General features: G+C 41.9%; 2 protein-coding genes across 5 annotated transcripts in view; both read right to left on the bottom strand.

Annotated features, from left to right (window-relative positions):
* Nucleotides 1-17,372, bottom strand: part of SEC61A1 (SEC61 translocon subunit alpha 1) — a 25,602-nt gene extending 8,230 nt beyond the window's left edge. The window contains exons 1-5 of one of the 2 annotated variants that reach the window (XM_075432591.1): nt 17,072-17,372; nt 2,585-2,652; nt 1,844-1,909; nt 1,663-1,741; nt 609-740 (exon numbers count right to left, since the gene is read on the bottom strand). In XM_075432591.1, coding sequence (XP_075288706.1) covers nt 609-740; nt 1,663-1,723 — 193 coding nt within the window. In that variant the 5' untranslated portion in view covers nt 1,724-1,741; nt 1,844-1,909; nt 2,585-2,652; nt 17,072-17,372. Of the gene's footprint in view, nt 1-608; nt 741-1,662; nt 1,742-1,843; nt 1,910-2,584; nt 2,653-4,141; nt 4,247-17,071 lie in introns of those variants that run through there. The other variant, XM_075432590.1, reaches the window with a different exon arrangement.
* KBTBD12 (kelch repeat and BTB domain containing 12) overlaps nt 17,280-22,799 on the bottom strand; it is a 62,145-nt gene continuing 56,625 nt past the window's right edge. For 2 of the 3 annotated variants that reach the window (XM_075432588.1, XM_075432587.1), the window contains exon 6: nt 17,321-22,799. In XM_075432588.1, the coding sequence (XP_075288703.1) occupies nt 22,630-22,799 (170 nt within the window). In that variant the 3' untranslated portion in view covers nt 17,321-22,629. The other variant, XR_012765232.1, reaches the window with a different exon arrangement.

Raw genomic sequence — 22,799 nt, 5'->3', positions numbered from 1 at the left:
ACACACAGGCACTTCAGAAACTAATACTCTTAGAAGCAAGTGGGTTTGGTTGCTGAAGACTGCTTTAGATATTGAAAACTCTGAGGGAGATAAGATATTACCTTAGCAATTTATGATTCCTTTTTCCAGTAAACATATCAGTAAGTAGTGTGGTACAGCAATAAATAGCTAAAGAATAATCAAATTTTTATATGAGTCTTATCAACTGAGCACAGAGACTCTTATTGCTGAGAAAGAGCCATGCTTGAAACTGCAAGGTAAAAACTACAACAAACATCTCACCATTAACTTTTTTAGGTTAACACTGACTAACACAGTTCAAAGGCTGGGTCCCCACAGTCTATATATCAGTTTATCTGGTGAGATTACAGCAGCAATGCCAATTGCACAGATGCTTTTTCTTTTCAAACCTTTCTGAAGCTTAACAGCTAACAAGTCAGAGAACAGCCAGTAAAAGACCGATGAAAAAAATCTGTAGAACATGAGCACACATCATCACAGAAAGCCATATATCTGAGTCCAACATCCATCACAGGGTAAGTTTACACTTCCTATTGTTAGGGTTAGAGACTTTAAAACATCAGCCTTTAATATCAGCTGTTACTCACATTTCTGTGCTCCGTTGAAGAGTGCTCTGTCCTTTGGGGTGTCACCAACTTCAATTATCTTGGCACCTGCCAAGAGCTGCATAATGAGCCCAGAAGTGACAATAGGTGAAATGCCCAGCTCCATCAACGTGCCTGCCAGACACGGGAAGAAAAAAATAAAAGAAAATAATGGGGTGTACCATACCCAGGCACCTCTGAAGTTCAAAGTTTGTTTTTTCCACCTTTACATCATTATGGAGACGATATAAAACTCCAAATCTCCATAAATGTAAAAGGATTCAATGATAACAGAAGCTTGTTAAAGGTCAGCCTGATAAGTAATGCAGTACTCCTCAGTACCTTAAAAACCATGCTCGCTGAAAAAGACTTTTGCTGTCAGGAACAGATTTATTCTGATAAAACAAGGTAGGAATTTGCTTTATGTCTTTCACAATCAGTCACTTTATTATTCGTAATTTTAAACAGGAACATCCAAACTTTTTTCAGGAGTGCACCAAGTTGCAGGCATATATGCACACCTCATGATGACAAACTGATAGATAGCTCAAATGATACAAAACAACAAAGTGAATTCAGGAAACCGTCACCATTCTTAATTCATACCTGCATTAGAAAGCCTCTAAGAGAAACTGAAGTTTAGACAAACTATCATGAATTTTAATATTCTGTGAGACAGACTCAAAGATGTCACACAGAAAATCGCATTATACATACTTGAAACACAAATCAAAAAGCTTGAGAGATTACAGACGGCTGCAACTGCACTGATGCTGGTAATTAGGAACTGTCTCTCCCATAACCCTTTCCCCCCAAAACTGCTCCTTAATGTTTGCACATATAATAGACTGCATACGGCCAACCATGAACTCCTTTTGTCCACGGAGCTGTGACTTTCCCAATGCTACACTGATGTATGATTTTACGTAATATATAAAGCGTCTTTCTCCCCTCTGCTCCAGTTTTTATCTTCATTAAAATAGAGCACAATGTAAAAACAAGTCCAAAATCATTTTGGTCGAAGTTAAAAAATTCCCTCCTGAAAGACTGACCATACCTCTATTTGATGCCAAAATCACTCTCATCCAGTAGAAAGGATCTGCTGAGTCTGACGACATGATACCAAACAAGGGAATCTGCATTTCCAACCAACACAGGAAAACAGGATTAAATTAGAGACTTCATAACCTCCTTTAACCATTTCAGCTCTTCCTTAAAAACAAGGGAAAGAAACATACCTGGCAGCATACTAAGAAGATGAAGAGTGTGATAGCCGTCCATAGTACCTTTTCCTTAAACTGAATCTAAAGGGGAAAAAACCAACAACAACAACCAAAGATGATCAAGCTGTCAAGATAACAAGATCTAGCCAATCAGGCAAACATTTCATAGTAGCTAAAGTGCACTTGATTTTCTTGTGAAGGGACAAAGTACGGGACATCCTAAAAAAAACCCTCGCACTTCATCCTTTTTATACTATATAAGGCCAAGGAAAATGACAAAGCTTTACTGAAACTTTAACCCAGATAAACAAGCTTATGCCAATGGTAGGTAATCCTAGTAGTTTCACAGAAACGAATCTTACACTTTCACAAAAAAGAGCTTCTGGTGATAAAAAAATAAAAATACAGAGAAGCTTATCTTAGCAAATAATCTTAGATTAGAACTCAAGAGGCAAAGATTTTCAAGTTCCTATTTTAAACTACTCTAGCTTACACTCCAATATGTACTCCTTTCAGCATCTCATTGCTCACTGCTATGGCACCGTATCTGCATAATTGCATTTACCAGCAAATATATTCTTTTACAACCGCATCCACAGTACAGGACACACTAGACAAGCACTCCACTAAAAACAACTGTGCCTAAAACTGTCATTCGCCCAACAGGAAAGAAAAAAAGTCCCACAAATGCAAACTAAAGTGTAAACATTTTATATTACACAAACATAGACTAAGAGGAAAATTTTATTCACTCACCTTCCGTTCTGGCTTTTGGATTTCAGGCAAGATAACACAGAAGGGCTTGATTACTTCAAGAAATTTTACTGTAAGGAAATTAGTTAAAAGACAAAGTGAACACACAAAGAACATCTAGAAAAGCTCAGGTAAAATTTAATTTGGACACATACTTTACATATTAAAAGTCCCAGTAAAGGACAAATGTTTGTTGCTTTGTTTTTTTTATTAAATTATCTTCCGTTCTAAACACACCTTATTAGTTGAACTTCTGTATAAATACAGTATGGAACAGAAACATGAAAAAAAAAAAGTCAAGAATTTTCTCCTTTTACCAAGTAGATTGACAGCGCAAAAAAAAACCCTTGCACAAGTTTATAATTACCCTACAACTTTTATTTTATAATAGCTTCTCCCCTAGCCTGATACTTGAGAAACAAGAGTACCCGAGATAGCTTTAAGTCAGAGTTTACTTTTAAGCCATATAGCTTAAGAATTCCTACACACTGTTCATAAGCAACAACTCGAGTTACAGAACACCTTGTGCAATGATCTCCTTCAAGTCACTCAAAAGGACACATACTTTTTTTTAGTCTCAGCTGTAGAACAAGCATAGAAAAGAAGAGCATATCTGCAACGTCACAAGTTCTCCTATGAGCACAGAGATCTGATTTTGAACAGAAGTGATGCTAAACTTCTTAAGACAAATGCAAGCCTGCACATGCATTTTGGACTGATTCAAATTAAAAAGTGTACAAAGATGCAGAACTGAAACAGTTGGTGGCCTTCCACTTCTCTGTCGAAGGCAGCCACCTCAGTGTCAACTCTGAAACACTTTAAGACCAGCCCATAAAAATTATGTACTCAATTTCAAACGATTAATTGCCTAAAAAGTTACACTGGATTGCGGTTTTAAACTTCAGCCAAATCGTGATTCTCTTCTACGTCTACCACAACCTACAAATTGACTAAGCTGCTTTTCAAGCAGTCCTTCCTGGAGGTCGCAGACTCAAGGACCTCCCTTCACTCGGGTTACTCCTACATCGCAGATCACTGTTCATGGTTCACTCTGCCGGCGTCGCGGATGTTTTGGCTCAGGGCGTTACGACTGACGCGCCCGCCCGCCTCTCCCCGCCGCGGCACCGCACCAGGCAGGCTCGGGCCTGGGACGACCCGGCAAAGCGGCCCGACCCCGGGCACCACAGAGCACCCTCCCTTCCCCAGGAAGGGCCGCCGCAACCCAACGGGTCTTTCACCCGGGGGGAAGGGGGGAACCCCGAGGGAGGCCCCAAAGCAGAAGAAGGGAAACCCGCGCAGGGCCGGCCCCGGCGGGAGTGCCGCCACTGGCGGGCAGCCCCAGGCTGGGGGCCGGCGGGCGAGGGCAGGGCGGCGGCCCCTCAGAGGCGCTGTCGGCCGCCGGCAGCCCGGAGGCGGCGGGGGGAACGGGCCGCCCCGCCGCGCCGGCCCTGAGGAGGGCCCGTCCCGAGGCGCCCGTGCGAGGGGAGCCGGTGGGCGAGCCGCAGCCCCTCGGCCGTCACGCACCCCGGGACACCCCGCTCCCCTGGCCCCGGTACTCACTGCCCATGGCGGCCGCCGGACGGGAGCGCGGAGCGGGCGGCGGCGGCTGCCTCGGAGGGACACGTCAGGGATAGAGCCCCCTTCCGCTTCCTGCCACGCGCCGGGCTCGCCGGGCGCCGCCGCCACTGCGCAGGCGCCGCCGCCACTGCGCAGGCGCCGTCCCTCAGCAACCGCCACCCTCCGCCGCCGAGACGGCAAAGCGCCTACAGCTCCCATCATGCACTGCCGCCAAAGTGACCTACACCCTCCGAGGAGGGCGGAGGGCCCCTGATCCTTATTGGCTCCCCGCGGGCCTGTACGACCAAGCAGCTGACGAGAAGGCGCGCGGCTTGCTGGGAGTTGTAGTCTTGGTCGCCGTGGCCGCCATGTTCATGAAATGTAGGACTGGCATCTGGGAAGGGCCGTGGCCGGGCCCTGAGGTCGTAGGTTACTTTGAGGAACGCGTGTTTTAACTGCCAGAAATCTTGACCTTGGTTTAAGAGTTCCCGACGGATAAATACATAACTAAACACTCAAAATTTGTTTTCTGTTTTACATTTTTATAGTGGAATGTTGTAGGCCTTTTGCTGTGGTTAAGAAACTCCCTGCAGCCCCCAAACCAAACGGCAGCCAGTGGTGTCACGCAGTCACTGCGCACCTGAGGCTGGGCTTCACATGCCCAGATTGAGCTGGGCTTCTAATAAAATGCGAAACACCGGTGAAAATGTGAAACACTGTGCCATGTGTCAAAGAAGTCACGGTACATCAACACGTCACTGTGCCACCCAGGAGCACCAGCAAGTGAATGGTGCTCAGGTGGACTTCCTGCTGAAGGTGTTTCTGTCTGAGAGTCACCTGATGTCCTGTGTACTTGCCAGGCCTTATAGAGGGAGTTATCACCAATGTGTAGACTAAAGGTAAACAGACATTAGAGGAAAAAGAAAAGCAAATAGAGGTGTTAATACAGTGCATTTAGAGTCAGCATATAGGTTCAGTGAAACCTATAATGGCTTCCACAAATCTCCCTGTTATTTTCTAGGTACTTAGGTATGCTTCGTTTGATTATTTGATCCCTACTTTTCTGAGATTAACTTTAAAAGACTAGTCCTAATTCCCATTTCCCACTTTTTTCTTATCGCTCTCTTTTTTTTTTTTTTTTAATTGGTGGACAGTATATTTGCTCTTCTCCAGGTTTCTGAAACCATGCATCTCCTCTAGGAATTACTGAAGACATCTACCAATGGGTCTGAGAATGTTTTAGTCAGTTCCTGTCCAGAGCATCTTATTTCAAAACATCCAGTTTATCAAAACTGGTTTTAACCCACACATTTCTAATTAGAGATAAAACAATTGCTTTCCAACTGACATGCTGTCTTGCAGAGTTGATTTACCAAGACCGTTTTGACTTACTAACGTGGGCACTGTGCCTGATTTCCCAGAGCTGACAGGTGGAAAAGAAGGAAGAACCAGCAGTGGTTTTGTGGAAGTCTGGGCAAGGAAGCAACAGCAGTGATCCAGGGGATCACTGAATTTAATAAAATAAGGCAAACTGTTGTGAGAGATGCTGATAACATCACTATGCCAGATCACTGCTGTGTTAGAAAAGGTAACAAGGCTTTATCCTTCTCTAAATGGCTCATCTGCTTTTAGCCATTTAGAAGTCAGGCATCTTGGTGGTAGTTGTCCAGACTCTCTGTGGTCAATGGAGATACAAGTGGGCACCTCTGGAGACATACTCACTCTGCCTATTTTACACATCTGTTTTCAGAGTATATGACTCATCCTCCAGAGGTTTCTATCTCTATTGATCATAGAGGGAACTAAGGTGGCCACTTCAGACTGGATACCTGTATTTTAGACATTTGATGTTAGAAGAGATGAATACCACTCATGAAGATTAAAGGTGTCTTCTCAAAAGTGTTATCTCTGAATCAAGCTTGGGCATTTTTGAGAGTCTGAGGGGAAACTCAATGTACTGTTTCTATTGTAATTGCTCTTCTGATAAACAAGACAGTATCAATCTTCTAGGGTCTCAGTCTATTTCCCCTCCACAGTAGAGGGGAATCCATCTATCCTTAAAAATTTGCCTTGTGGGATACAAAGTCACACATGGGTTTTGTGCTAGTAGCCTCTATCTGCGCCATAAGAATAGATAAAAAAAAAATAGTTATTCTTTGCATGGCCCACCTGTCAGACTTCTTGGGTTCCTATTGTTTTTAAAAATAATTTTACATCATAAGATAATTTGGTTTCCTACTGAAAAGAACCTTACAATTACATAGAATTGTCTACTTACACATGGAAGCTGAAGACTCATTAGTTTTTGCTTATGTCTCTATTTTGTCCATACTGGGTCTGAACAACTTCACATTTGGGGTGAAGAGGGTACAGTCCTACAGCTGAAATTTGCTGCTGAAATTCATTCTAGGTAGAAAAAACAGCTGATGAAAGCTAGCTTTCTTAGGTCCTTACAGTGGAAAAAACACTGTTTTGCCAGTTGAAGTAAAAAAAATAGAGAGAGGAACCAAGTTCAGCTCTTTTGTATGATCAGCTGTCACTCTGCAGAGCAGAAGAGCAAAAGAAACTGACGGTACAGTTATTGGGGAATTATTACAGTAAAGCCACGTGAGACACTGGGTTGAATTTTGGCCTGATGTGACTCCCTGACTTTAACAGTTTATCTTGGGGAGCTGTTTTGGCAGCCAGTTGCAGACTGAGTGACAAAAATGGAATTTGATACACTAGGACTGATTTTTACACTGTGTTTGGGAAGCACCTACTACTGCAAGAAGACTCAGCTTAGAGAGGTGCCAGCTGGTACAACTGGAATGATGAGCAGGAGAAGGGGGAGGAGGATAGCATGTAATTAATAAACTGCTCTTTAGAGAACAGCAACATCTGAGAAGCAGACATAGATTTTAAACAGCTTGTTCTTTTCATGGTTTGCTATTCTTCTTTGAACCAAATCAGTCCCTCTTATGTAACCAAGCTAATCCTGCTTCGGAAATAGTGTAATTTAGGACCATTAAAAATATTAATATTCACTTACTGGCTCTGAAGTTTGTTAGCCAGTGTGTTCCACTGTTTCATACAGAGCAAATCTTCAGCATTTACTCAAAATTATATATCTCAATAAACCTCTATTGCATTAGTACAAAGTTGACATTTAATTACTGCTTTTGAAACTGGGCTTCGCTCCGTGGCGACTGACTACAGACACTGGACCCAACCGTGCTGAATTGTACCATGATGCAAACAACAAAGACTGTATGATTGCTTCAACAGCCAGAGGTAAAAAGCAGAAAATAGGGGTGGTGAGTTGAAATGGGGAGAGAAGCACAGATGAATTTTTCCCTGCCTCCAAATGGTTCTTTTTAGTTGTAGCAGCATTGCTCGCAGAAACTGGCTACAATTTCTATTTGAAGAGAACACATTCGCCACGTCTGTGACACGCTCACGCTCTGTTCCCACACCAGGACATTTTATCAGTGTGTCCAAGCTTGCACCTTGCGTTGAATAAAGGCCTTTTTTTACCAAGCAGGACAGAGGAGACGCTCCAGCTGTCGTTACACCAGGTCTCATAGCACCTGTGGGCTGGGATCGCTAGAGGGCATTACGAATCTATTCGTCTGCACACGCGTGTGTAAGTAAGTATACACACGCACACCAACGTTCACCTTACAAAACAGGGCTAGTTAATATTTGCCGCATTGGTCTGCGAGAGAGGTGCCGTGACAGCAACAGCCCTTTGCGCGCTGGGTCTGTCTGATAGCGTCCGTACGCAGTCGGCGGTTGTGGGTGTAAAACCCTGGCAGTGGCGGTCTGTCTAACCACAAGGTGGAGGAACTGCTCTACTTATGATGCCGTGGAAGACCTGCTTGACTTATGATGCCATCTCAGCTGGCATGAAATGTACACAACTGTGCCGGCAAGTTTTATTACTATCATTAGTTAATTGTTACAGTGCATCAATGCCTGGGGGTCCCATTCAGGACCAAAAGTCCTTATGCTAAGTGTGATATAGATACAGCCCGCAGTCCCGCCAGGAGCTTCCTGCAGGTAGATCCCAGTGCCTCGTGCAGCGCTCAGGTCTGCAGTCCTTCAGGAGATCACTGTGATCTCTTTCTCTGCGTAGTATAGCTATACTGTTAGAGATCTCTCCGATTCAGTGAGGCTCTCCAAAGAGATCGGCGCGTGGGGAGCTCCAGGCAGTCGTGCTCAGATGTAGCAGCTGTATCTCCAGTGCTCTGACAGAGCGTTCCAGGGAGCAACCACAACGGTGACATGCTTTACCTCCCCTTCGCCTGCCACCCCCATGCTGTCTGTCAGGCTGTTTGACAGTTGCTCGTCAGATGTCCTTGCAGATTTATTTACCCAGGTAGATGAGCTCTAGAGGCGGTAGTATGGGTGAAACAACTCAGGTCACAAGTGGAAGCTCACGGTCTGACTGGTAGGTGACCATGGACATAAGGATGACCTTCAGGGAACCCTGGGTAGACAGCATTTCTAAAACAAATGGTTTACTATGCCGCTAACCTAAAAGAGACTTAATTGCTAGCTCCTTTAAGGTGATCAGCCAAACTCCATTGATTTCAACAGAGCTAGAGCTTCCCTTGTAGTCTGTACTCAGGAGATAATCTCCCAGCTTGCCTGAGAAACCTGAAGCAGCGTGCCAAAAGGCAGACAGGAATCTTCCATAGTGGGGAGATGCCGAGAGCCACATTTCTAGGTGAAGAATCATGGAATAACTTTTTCTTACATAGATTTGAACTTTATTACAGGGCGATGAGAGGTGCCATGTGAAAAGGTCTTTCTGTCTAACTGAAACAAAGAAATGAGTGAATTAATTTTTTTATAGCCAATCAAACCCTCTGATTCCTTAACAGAAGGGCCTTGAAAAAGTGTAAATTCCTTCTAGCCTAGCTGATTTCCAGTTGAAGAAATGTGCTCTACAAGATGAAACCTGCTATTTCTATAAGGCCTGAAATTCATCTCTCCGAAGTCCAGATGAGTAAGAAGTGCACAATTTCATCCTATCCTGAAGATCATACGGTGTTTCATAAGTATGGGTATTTCCAAAAAAATTCCATTTTAGATATCTAAAATGAGATACCCAAACCACTGATTAAATAGAATTGCCCTAGATACATCAAAAGAAGTAAGCTTAGCTTCCCCACCAGGCATAAGTCCAATATTGCAGTGCACAAAAGAATTTCCAACATCATTATCAGGACGTGAGAGGTTAACTTAATGTCTTTGTACTGCTTTGCATGAAATGTTTTGAATCCTGAACTGTTATGACTCACACCCCTATTTCTCCAATTTGTTCACCCAGGCGCTCCTAGAACATCACTTTATTCCGTGCATTTACGGCAATACTTAATAAAGTATCTAAAATACTTTATAATACTGTAACTTTAATCAGCCATGCTCCTAGCTGGCATCATTACAGCAGTACTTTCTCAATAACTAGGAACCTGATTTCTGACACAGACCTTCTATCTAACATGCACTTTCTGTAACACAAAGAGCCAGTGGCTAAACCCTGATCTTGTCAAAGAACAACAAAACTTCAATAGGACCAGCATTTCATCCTGTATCTTCGAGTGAAGCCTCAATATTTCAAGTAGAATCAAAACGTAACACATAGTTTTGCAATGATAGCAGTGCTACTGATTCAGAAAAAGCTCTGTAATAAAGCTACTTTCTGTTTGCTAAAACGTGCTACAAGGGGGACAAATTATGGTAAAATTATGCAGATCAGCGAACAAGGTCAGGCGGATACTTGCCGCTGTCAGTACAAGCAATATGGGCAGTTGAGACATATGCAAGAAGAATGATGAGGTTTTACATCCTTCCCCAAGGGATGCCATGTTGGCTACTGCTGGCCACAGAACTCCAGACTAGATTGATAATGGCTGGTTCTCAGCTGACAGCCTACAAATTAAACCAGTTCATGGTGAACCAACAGGTGAATATTTCAACAAGACTGAAAGACCCACAGCTAATACAAGGTTGAAGTCTCTTTTTAACATCTAAATGCTTCCCACATGTTCTCTCCCTGCCTTTTTTAAGGTTTTTGAAGTCTCTAACATATTTTTTAATGTAAAAAACCTCCACAGAGTGGTTATTTTTCATGCCCTACTTGTTTTACTGTAGCTTATCTAACTGGGTTCTGTAAAAAATTATAATAGAGCTAGCTAACCCCAAAGCATTCATATTTCTAAGGATTAATAACTAGCTTTTGCTTGCATGATCTCTTTTTTAATCATCAAACTACTGACCTAGAACCATTGTTTAGAGAAAAAAAACACCAAACAACAGTGCGTGGAGTATTAAGAAAAAAGTGCCTGTGTTGGGAATATTGATGACAATTTCCTCTAAGTGCCTGTAGTCTAGTAACCAGATACATATAGTTCTGATAATGGACTTATTTGCATAAAAATCACTGACAGCTTGATTGTAACAGCCACTGCGTGGAAGTTGGCCAGGAGTAGAAATCACTGCTATTAACCTTCTGAGAAAGCCTTTACACCTTTGCGGAGACAGCTTTTGGCACAGAGCATTAATTTCATCTAGAATTTTATGAGGCATTAGCAAAAATACCTTTCATTCTAAAAACACATTGGACCTATATATGGGAATAGAAAAGTACCAATAAGAGGAGGCTGTCTGGTTTTCAAGTCATCAAATCTTAAATGACACTGGATCCCCTTAGTCCAGCTGGAATGTTCTGATGGTAGTCAAGAAAAAAACAACATGGACTTTGGACTTCTGCATCTGCATGGGCTGTTGTTTTTCAAATCAATATTTGGATATTAAATTTTAGTAAACTCATGCACACAGTGACATAGAGGTACACTCTGAATTTGTACATGAACGTGTACTGTCGTGGTGCACAAAAAGTGGGGCCTGAGCTTTGTTTGTAATTGCATAACTTTTTCATGCAAATGAAACATTTAATACATGAATAATTTTGTATGTAGTAATTGTTCTATGCATACTTGAAAAGAAAATGCTGTACATGTAAAATTATGCTTTCGATCCTAGAAAAGAACTGAATTCTGTTTATTTTATGGATATTTGCAGCTTGCTGAATAATTCTTCGAGTCTTTCAATTTGATCTCTTGACAACATCAGCTTTTAAATCCAAACTGTTTGTAAATTACCTTTTGAGCTGTTGTCTTGTTCTTTTTTGGAATTCTGAACAGCAGCAGAAATTCATCAAGTAAATTCTTTTCCTGGCTTTAAAACCAAAGCTGAAATCTGAGCTGTTCTGTTTGGTATACAGTGAATGAGCTTTGATTTGATTTTTATTGTATTTCATTCAAAATTTATTATAAAATATCTCCCAGGGACACTTGCATGAGAAACCCTTTGCAAGTAAAACCAGCACTGTATTTCCCATCTCCCATTTTTAAAGGTTATTATAACATTTTTATCATGCTTGCTTATCTCCATAATATAGCACTGTACGGCAGGCAACTGCAGATGTTAGGTAATAGAGCTAGATGTCTCTGTAGGTTTTACTAATGGATTTTCTTTTCCCGTACTACAAAAGGGTTTCACTGTGTCATTAACCCAGTGACCAGCACTTCTGCAGTCTGGCTGTGGGCAGTCCCCAGGCAGCTATATTTCCACTGTTCTTTGACTCAAGTTTTGTCTCAACTGTTTTACTGGCACGAAGTTTGGTGTAGATTTTTTAACAAATGCCCCTCAAAGACCTACTATAATTTAAACAGAGCAGATGATCTTTGTGGATGGTTCAACAGTGGGTTTTATGTTATGATTTCTATACTGTTATTCCCAGTAGCTGGTTCCTACTCTAGAATTGATCCACCCATATTTTTCAGTGGAACAACAGTGACTTTCAATATGTGGATAATTTCAGGTTTGTATTCAGGTTGGGCATACAAAGTGTTTTCTTGGTAAGTTTCTTTCCTTCTAAGAATTGCAGTTTGAATCCAAACTAGATATAAGTTAATCACATATCACTTCTTTTTAATTGACTTTTGATTACTATTTATCTCTTGATCTTAGAGAAGGCTTTTGTAAATGCTAATAGGATGACAGGCTTGGTTTGATCCTGCTCCTGTTACAGTCATTGGCCAAAAATCCTGCTGGGTCACATCCTCTGAGTGGCTCACATCCCTGTGGATCTCCTAATGCACTTTATAAAATGTATCCAGTAAATCCAATAACAACAGAAATATCATTAAATACACAGTGCACAGATGGCTCCGAGAAAAGCAAGCTACATCTTCACTTTGAATTTGTGCTTATAAAGATTTACTTTCCTTATAAAAGTAATCCATCTAAGTCTTTATCAAGATTTACCCATCTCAGCTAGGAAAATAAAACAGTAACTACAAGTTGATCTGTGCAGTGTCATAGTAGTGGAAGCACATTAAAATCCTCCTTAAGTGCAAGTAAGCAGGACACTGGCCAGCTGGAAAGAGCAAGAGAATAGTTAACACGCCTGAGTTTTATAGACACACCAAGTGGCTTAGCAGTCTTTACTGAACAGTTCTGTTATAATGGCTTGCCTCAAATAAGAAACAAAGAAATCAGATTAAAGACTGAGCTGCTTAGGACAGCAGCATTAGTATAGTAAATTCCCTGGCAAGATAACTATTATTTTGTGCATCAGATGACTGCTCCATGCTGCAACACTGAGCAAGGGTGGATTCTTAATCCATTTTGAAAAGTACTTAACAAAGACCTTTAGGAAGGTTTTATCAGCTATGAATACTGGAAAGAGGGTCAACTCCCTGTCCCATGGTTTCGTTCATATGCTATTTGGCATTGTTGTGTAAGGCCATCAGAAGCCATCGAGCAGTAAGCTATTAATGCGTGCGTCACGACAAGGGTTTGCAGGAATTTGACTATTTGTCCCCTGAAAGCACTCCACAGAGGAGGCTTTACAGTGGGCTAGCTGCAGAGCCGAGGTGAATGCTGGTGTGTTAGGGCACAGTTTGCGGAGTGAATTTTCGAGTGGCAGTGCTGGCACAGCAGCTGCCGTACCACACCCCCATCAGCAGGCACATGTTCCTGCTCTATGCCTCTCTTTGTGCTGTGCCAGTATAGGCAATTTTGCAGCTTTGTGGCAACATGGACTACAAAATGGTCTGGCTGCAAAAGACTTCTTCAAGTTCTGCAGCTGAACTACAGATTCAGTCTCTTTCATGCTCGTTTAGGAGTTCTGTCTGCAACATGAGTAAATATCTTAGTGAGCTTTAGTTGAGACTGGTAAGAGAAGATAAGAGCAAGTGAGCACGTAACAGCTTGGGCTTCAAGCACCGGCTGTCCAAGCCAGCTTGAGATCACACAGAATTGCTAGGGCAGCTGACACCTGGACCATTGAATCTTCACTGCTAATCATCAGGTCTGGCTTGGGTACATATATTGAGCTTAAAATCACATCTCACAACTGCAATATGGCTATAGTTTTGCTATCAACATACACTTAAGTACAGGTGTGTCCCAGCTGACAGAAGAGAGGAGCTGGAGTCTATCAGCCACCTTTAAAGGCCACTTTTCTTCTTACTTTTTTATCTTCTTACCTTTCCCTGTGTGCTTTGTGTTCTTGTAGACTGTTTAGTAGTTAAGTGGGCAACACAACCTTAAAAGGCATCATTACCAAAGGATGCTGCAGGGAATAAGCATATTCAAAATCCTTTAACCTTTGTATCTTCTGAATATAAGCTACAGTTCAAGACTTCAATTCAATTTGGAAAGACCTGTCCTATGAACAGCACACAGTTTAGTACAATATTCAGGGACAAGAACCATGTAGAGTCCTTTACTCTGATCCTTCCTAAAGGCAAAAAGGAAGACAGAGACCATGCACCAACTGTTACACAGTAGGATGTTCACCATTGCAGTTTTGACCTTGGCTATGTAAGAAGACTATGGATTTAGGCATGTCGTTATTTCTGTATGCGTTAGTCATAGCCATCTCTGGATATAATACTTGGCAAGATCAGTCCTTCCGTTGGTTTGCCTTCTAGGAAATGCAAAGGGTATCTGTTTTTGGGGGGAACATGGTTAGGTAGATGCTGTCCTATTCTGGGTGACTGGCATTGTAATCAAGAGTAGAATTCAAAGGCTTTATCTCAGAGAGAGCTTACAGAGACAGCAATCTGAGCATCTAGTCTGTCATTCTGGGGCCATGTAGAAAAATATACACAAGCGATAAACACTGAAGTGTCTGGTATGACATTTGAGACCCAGATTAAATATGGGCTCTCTTCCTGTAGGAGGTGACCTGACCTTAAATAAAGAACTGCTCCCTTTTTCTTCTAAATGATGTGTTGCTGCAGGGAATTTACTGAGAGTAGGGGCAGAATGAAGAATAAATGGAACAGACACATCTGGGTTTAGACAAGGACAGTTTAGGAGTTCTTCCCTTCCCTTCACCACTGCTTGGGTTTGACTTCCCTTAAACCTTTGTGATATTGTTCCCTGTTATGGGTGTAGACAAAACTGGTGCAAAATTCCTTTGGCTGGTATCTTTAACACTGCTAACAAGAATCATCTGGAGACTGGAAGGTGAGTATTACAGGTTATTTAGACCTTGATCTTGCCATTCAGCATCCCAGCAGGGAGGCCAGCCGTGATGACGGGAGTTTTTTTGTTTGTGTGCTCAGCGTGGGGTTTTTTTAGCAGTTTGCTTCTCTGTTCACCATGTAGTGGGATTACCGTGTAGTAACCTGCTTAGCAGTTGTCAGTAGACAGCCATCTACAGGGAGCAACTTTCAGCTGCTGTTGACCTGCACTATACCTGGCCTCTGGCTAGCAAGAAAGCTCTAGATCTCCATTACCAGTCTCTCATGTCTCATCTTTCACTTCACTGCCTTTTCATCCTCACCACAAGGGTGAAATCTTGACATTGTGAGCCTCCCCTCTGAGTGGGGAGAGATTTTTAGGTAGGTCTTAGGTCTGAGCATCTTCTCACACCTTTGTTTCATCACTGACTTAGAAGCAGTTATACTTGGCTTACAGTAGTGTGTGTGAGAGAAGGAACTGTCCTATTTTTTTATTTTTATTGTGTAATTCTCTCAGAACTGATTTTTTTAAAGGTTTCCAACTAGCTGTTGCACACAGGCTTCCAGCCTAACACATTAAAAGCAAACAAAGCAATTAGGCAGCTTTCTGATCAGTGCTGTCCTGCAAAATAACCAAATTTATTTATTTTGTTATTTTGTTGGGGCTTTTTAGTGCAGGGAAAAGCCAGTAAATCTCGCTGTCTGCTTAGTAACAAACATTCTCTACCCTGCAAAACTTGTCTTAACCTAAAAGATTTTTGGAATCTCAGGCCTTATGTATTATAAATTACCTGTCAGTAAGTATTATAAATTACTTGTCAGTTCAGCAAAGATTATTTATTCATGCACACTGGTGGGGAAGGCAACGCAATCCCTAGTATCAATTCAATAACTCAGCAAGTAGATGCCACATTGTTTACACTTTAGCAATACCCTAAAACCATCTTATGTGTATTCTGCAGGTGATTCCTTGGATGCAACGATGCCTTTTAGTGGCTAGTTAAATACATCACAGATTCGTTACGGAAATCCCCAGAGAGTTGAAGCTTTCCTATCAAAGCTGTGGTAGATCATCTAAATTCGTGTCTCAGTTACCCAGTAAATCTACTATACCTCTGTAAAGCACCTTCTCTTTTTTGCTTCATAGCAACTGTGACCATCTAAGCGGCAGAAATTAGTAAATCAAATCTGCTTTGAGAAAAATATAGATCACTCATTCTTATTACTACTGTTCAAGTTTAGCCTCAGTTAGTGACCTCTCAATTTGCTGAGATTGGTTCTGCCAGTGTAGAAGTGTGACTAGCTATGAAGGCACATGCAGTAACCCTTAGATTTCTTCTTCTACTTAATGTATTACACAATTAGATTTCTCTTGTTGCTTTTCTATGAAGGAGTAAACAAAATACCCTTGTTAGCTGCAAATGTCCAGTCTCTCCTTTCCCAGGAAGGCTCAGTTTCTGCATGCCTTGGACAACCGTGTTACCAAAAATCAGGGAGATGACAGGAATGCAATAGCGTTACTTTTCTACCGTTGTACAACACTTTTTGATCTCTGGATCTCAACATAATATTACATACATCTGTGAGCCACCCATTCTAGAAACACAGCAAAACGGACCCACAAAATGAGTAGAGATGTATAATTATAACTGTTTTACATGGGTGAACCTAGGCACAGAGACCGGATGCCCAAGACTAATAAACAGCGTAACTGAAGTGGAAACAAACCCTAGAGGTTCAAACTTCCAATCTGTGCTCTAGTTACAAGACATCTCCCTGTGATCCTCCTCCTCAAACTGGAAAGCCTGGAAAAGCCTATTGAATGGGTAACATAGCTTTTTATGTTAGGATTCAGCAGTTGTTTCAGCCACCTTTGAAAGGAATGAGTCAGGAATTTGTGTATGTGGGAAGTGGTTTCCTCTCACACTACTGTATGTATGGATGAAATACATTTCCTCTACTATGAAGTTGCTGAATGAGAAAATAAAGTAGTGCAGCAGCTGACTGGCACTTCAGTGGCTGTACTTTGGCCCTGATAATGAAAAGCCAGCAGCCTCGGGAGGCCAGTTTGGATAATGCATTTCGTAGAAGAGCTGGTGAAGCCACTTGCATCCCTATAAAGAATGACTAGAAAAGGACAAAGTGGAGAAAAAATACTAATACTAAAACCTGATAAATTAGAGACCAGGTTCTTTAGTGAAACCTGGCCTGACTGAAACTGCAGGAGAAAATCTGTCTTTAAGATGTGAGCTATAACACAATAATGAAGACACCTCCCTCTGAGCTTCAGACAATTTTTATAGCAACTAGTGTTCAGGAATCAGAGATAATGATAATGGCTTGTGCCTGCAATCATTACAGCTACAGCACGCACAGTATGCAAGGCATTTAATGGCAAACTTACCAGCATCACGCAGGGAGAGAGCGGCAAGACTAAGTAGAATGCAGGTCACCTGCCTTCCAATCCCGGTCACAGCCAGAGGACCAGCGACCTTGCAGAGCAGGCGGGTTTTATCTGCAATGAGACTGAACCACAGAATCTGGGCTGGGTTTAGAACAAGCTCAAGGATGAGTGTCCTCAAATCCAGGGAGTTGGTATGGTCTTCCTTCTGCCCTTCAAAGCTGTTTTGTTGCCGGAGCAATAGGCTTCTGAGAAGTCTGGAGCCTGGTGAACACCCTGAGTGGGTCTTCTCATCTTCTGGGGAAGCAAAGGGGAAAGGAAGGAATTTAAGGGCTGGTCAGGCAAGTGAGCTGAGGTAGAAATGGAGTTAGGGAAAGAGAAACAGAACAGACTTGCAAAAAGCTTTCAAGAGGACTCTGATCTTCTGAGGGGAGCCCTACAGCTAGCAAAAAAATGGAGAAGAAAGGAGACATAGACAAGGACTAAAAGATTTCCCCAGTTGTTCCTTAGCTCATCAAGGAATTTAAGGTTCTTTTTGACTTGAAGCCTGGAAAAGTTCCATATATTTAAAGACCAGCACTTTTTTTGAAGTACTTTGATGAGCTACACAGAAGACAGAGTTGCCAGGTATGTGTTAAAAAGGAATCTTACTGCTGTTAGTAAAGAACTTCTAAAAATAATGTTATACATATGTATATAAAACACATAGGAATATACATCCTGGAACACTTAAATGCATTTTCACTTGAAGGTAATTTCTTATGGCAAGGCAGGCTAGCCTGTCAGGAGCCACAGCTCTGCACCATGCTGGTTCTCTCTGCTCTGGCAGCACAAACACGTAGCCCAGCATGGCCTTCGCTGTGGCTGCAATCATAGGTTATTAGCAAATCATTCCATCAGACATCCAGGCAGGGCAGTAAACACACAGGAGGCGTTCACCAAGAGGAGAAGGAAAGTGTACTTACATGTACATTTTATGTATAGTTTAGCCATTTTCCAATATTTCCTTTGCTTTCAACCTCTACATGTCAAATGATAGTAAATTGCAAATGTACTAGTTCCAGCTGAGCACAACTTGGGGTGAAATAGCTTTTCTTTGAAGCTGAAGCTAGAGTCCACTTGAAAAGCTGTATGGAGAGCCACAGAAATTCGCTAAAGAGTAACTGAAATTCTGACCTGGTGATTCAAAGCATTGTGATTCATGAAATAAATTTTCAGAGGAGCTACATAATCCATTAGGAGAGCAGCCTGTGAACGAGACCATCACTGTAGCTAAGATAGAAATCACTAGGTAAACAGCTTATTAAAAGAATGTCATTGTCTTCCAGATCAGCAGAAAAACAGTATAGATCTTCATTAATATATTCTAACATTTAAAAAAAAATGTATTATTCTAGCATTTGTTTTCATTACTTTTCAGGTGATCAAGGATCTCATTACACATTTCAAGTAGAGGAAAAAATACAAGATGAAGATACAGCACCAAATCCTTTTACATCTGAACCCTCTTTGGGAAGAGATGGGGAGGATCATTCCACCCCACCTTGGCTCCACTGCACGTTGTAACATTCTGGGAGCAACTCTCATCTCTGTTGCCAGTCCCTCGGTTTTGATGCTCCCTCAGCCTCTGACCTGGAGCATATTTGGGAGTGCTGGTAGAGGAGTTGACAGCTCTTTGTGCACCAAGGCAATTTTCTGTTGGCAAATCAAGGCTTCCTGAGTGGCACAGTACAGCTGGAACACAATACAGAAACTGCCCCATAAATTTCAATATTGCACACACGCAAAATGGCAAGAGCAGGGGCTGAGCCACAGGCAAGCACAGTAGTGGTATGTCAGGGTGGGTAGTCAGATGCCTGATGGTTTACATATGTGGGCCACTCCTATGACCACATGTATGAAAACAGAGATGAGAGATCTACAGGGATCCTTATGAAATCAGTTATGCAGGGACAATTTCAAAATAAAACATTAGCTGGGGATAAAAACAGAGAGCTTCAATTAGCTTTTTATAGCATTTCATTTTTTGCTTTACTCCCTGTATGCCACATTACCAGCTACCTCTCCAACATTTTTCTTCATATTTGGCAACTAGTGATGTACTTCAGTGTTTCAAGTGAAACTGAAGTGTATGCCTTTGCTTAATAATCCCCCCATTCATTTAAATAGTCAGCAGCTTGCCAGTGTGGCTTTGTTTGCCTTTTAGAATTATGGATGATGTCAAGACAGCCTTGATTAAATGCTCAGCTAACTACTGCTCAGACAGAAAGAGGCAGAAGTAAACTATTATTTCAGTGAAATTCACAAGCTTGGAGAATGCATATTCTGTAATATTTTTTGCATCAGTATTTGTAATAGAAGAAATTAAGACTCTTAAGGACTTCCCCAGCAGTGTGAGACTAGCCATGGACATGTCAGACATGCAGTATTCATATACTCTCAGAAGGATTTTGGCTGAGCTCTATACCTCTCAATAAGCATGCTTTCTCCTTCTTCCTTCCTTCCTCAGTCAAGCTTTCATTTCCAAGTATTGGTTTAGAAATTGTAGTCATCCCAAGGGCATACCATGAACTACACGGGGCCCACACAAAATTAAGAAGTTAGTGCCCCCATTCTAGATATTTAATCCAGAAGAAAACAATTCCCTGCTTAATATGTAGTGCTAGATATTCAGGCTCGGGCAGAAACTGAGAGACATGTACACACAACCCCCACTAACAGTCAGACCTTGTGGGCAGCAGAAATCATGGAATCATTAAGGTTGGAAACGACCTTTAAGATCACCAAGTCCAACCGTCAAACGCAATGCTCAGTGCACGCATGGGCAGGTCACTTGCCAGAGGCACATGAAGAAAAACCTGTTAACTGCCTGCTACAGCTCATGCTAGCTGATTGCAAGGCCAGTGTATAAAACATATGTGATTACTCTCCTTGTTTATCAAGACAGACCTTCTCAGACTACATACTTTCCTTCCATCCAGCTCCTTAAATATCAGTCTAAAAAGTAAAACATAGTAAGTGGGAAAGAATGACCCGCTCAATACTGGAATAAAAGTTTAATAGAGGAGTCTCAGCTGTATTCCACATATATGTTCAAATATGGCTAAGGAAAGGCTGCAAAAGTCTCCCTTCTCCCCTTGAAATATTCCAAGTAGACTGTCTTTCAGAGAGTGGAATCCAGTAGATTAACTCAGGCTTTGAACCACAGGAGGATTTGAATTGTCAGGCACAGACCACAGAGCAGAGACTGAAGACAAAAAAATCCTTTAAAATATTCTTCCTTAAAACAAAAAAAGGTGAAAGAAGCAAAATCAGTAGATAACAGTTGCAGAATTTGAAGTTTCAAAAGGAAACGCTTAACTGGTGCTCAAGAACCTTGAGAGCTCTGGAGAGAAATTAGAAGAAGATTACCTTCACTTTGCAGTAACAATGAAAGTTTAAAAAAGAGTTTCCAACTTTAGATGGTTAATTGGAAGAACATTCTACTGATTTTGTTTAAAAATATATTAGTGCAGAGTTTGCCTTCTTGACCTTATACCTACAACTGCATTTAGCAACCAGAGTGGTTAGGACTTAAGGAAGCAGTCACTGATTTGTACCACTGAAGTTCATGCTTGTCACAACTCTGTTCTAGACAGATGATGACCTACATATGAACAACAGAAAGAAAAGAAGAATGACTAGATGATACAGAAATGATACAAACACAAGAGTCTGTGTTTAGGCTGTGACACTCATTCTGCTTGGGAAACATAAAGGGAGACCTGAGGTTAGCTGTAAGGCTCACAGATTTACTCCTTTTCTAGACATTTTCCTTAGCTTCCCCCCCACCCACTCACTTTTTGCCTGAGCAACCCTCAGTGTCCTACTATAGTTATCAGGTAAACTTCAGTGACCTTCCTGCTAATTGTTTTTATATGACAGCTTAATATTCCCAATGGACATTTTAGTTCATGAATTAGAAAAGTCAGAATTAGGAAAGGGCTTTTGGGTCATCCTCTCCATCTCTCTCTGCCATAAGCATTGCAGGCAAAAAAAAAAAAACAACAAAACAATCCATCTGGCATTTTTGCAGCCTCAAATGTGATGGAAAAAGAAAATGGAGATGCTCTGAAGTGCAAATACTGCAAGTAACTACGGATGAACTACCTGATGGATTTCCTTATTTCTTTACCAATTATTTCTTTCCAGTTTTGTTGCTGCTTTTGTAGCCATCAAAAGCAACTTCTTGCTGACAATGATCATTCTTGTACTGTATCATAGCTTACTCTTAGTGCTTGCCTCTGACATTCACTCTGCATTGCAGCCGAGTATCATTTTCAGTTTTGGCCCAGGAGCACAAATGACATTTCCAGTTCTCTAGTCCATGCTGCCCAGGCAGTGTCAGACAGATACACCATAAGGCAGGCACCACAGAACTGATGAATAGTTATTGGTAATTCAAATGGGATAGCAGTACTGGTAACCTTTTTCTCTCTAACCTACTGTCTTCAAGCCCTATAAAGGCTAACACTGCCTTAAGAAACACTGTTTGAATTGTTCCTCTTTCCTGTGATTATAACCAATTCTGTTGGTAGAGAATTTACCTTATGCTACTTCATTAAAGCTACTTCTATAAAAACAGCTACTGTTACATAAACATTCATTGTTTAGCACATCTATCCTTTCCCTGTTGCTGCAGAGCTGATACGTAGATAATACTGGTCTCATTTATTACTTTTTAGTTTACATTCCCTTCTCCATCTCTCAAAGGAAGAGGGTTTTCTAACCGAGCTTTAAGGTTCCAGTCCCACCAGACCTTGTAAGAAGTAGGATCTATATGAAAATTCAAGATTCTACTTGTCTTTGGTACGGGCTGCCTACTGACCCTGCTGGAGGACTCGCTTGTGACTTGTGGCCAAAAGACTAGTTTTCTACTAGCACAGGCTCAGCTCTGTTGGCAAAGACAGCATCTCTTGACTGTTCTGTCTGTGGGGTTGGATAATGTTTGCAGTAGCTGGTGTATTGGCTAGTGAACCTTGGCTAATATTTTTTTGTTTAAAACAGAAAAAAGCTCCTGCATCAGCCAAGTATAGTCTGGCCTTTTGGTACAGCTGGACTGGTATTCATCAGCTGACTTAATATATTTCTTAGCCTCCTCGGTAGTTGAGTAGAACCAGGTGGAATGAGCAGCAAAGGAGGGATTTCCCTGGCTAGAGCTTTCCTTCATATGTCATGCTCTGCTGTGAAATGAGCCCTGGGCTGCCACTGTGCCTGTGAGGCAAAGGGTCCCAGAAGCCCAGGCTGCACCCAACACGAGGGCTTGCACAGCCAGCTGGAAGGTGAAGAGCCACACACAAAGGCTGGCCATCCTCCACTTTCAATCACAGAAGTCCAGAGTACCAGTACTAGAAAATTAAGCATCATCTGAGAAGTGCAGCTTGAAGGCAATTCTGTCCTTAAGTGTGCATTGCCAGCTCCTCTCCATGGGACTTAGCTGTCATCCAGAGCCAGTGTAGCATTTGTCTCTCCAAATTCTTCAGTTTCTGCAGAATCTGGAAGCACTGAGAGTCACTGAACTTCTATTGGTCCACTAAATCCGGGGGAGGAGGGATGAGATCCCGCGGGTTCAGCCTAGCAACAAGGCAAACATCATAGCTGTCATGCATGAGGACGTTGATGGCCACCACGTTCCACTGGTTCTCCCAGGTATCCAGCTCGAGGATCTCTTTGGTGATAACTTCGTGACGAG

Source organism: Opisthocomus hoazin, chromosome 11, assembly GCF_030867145.1.
Source record: "Opisthocomus hoazin isolate bOpiHoa1 chromosome 11, bOpiHoa1.hap1, whole genome shotgun sequence".
Classification (NCBI taxonomy): Eukaryota; Metazoa; Chordata; class Aves; order Opisthocomiformes; family Opisthocomidae; genus Opisthocomus; species Opisthocomus hoazin.
This window is presented reverse-complemented; position numbering and strand designations above follow the sequence as displayed.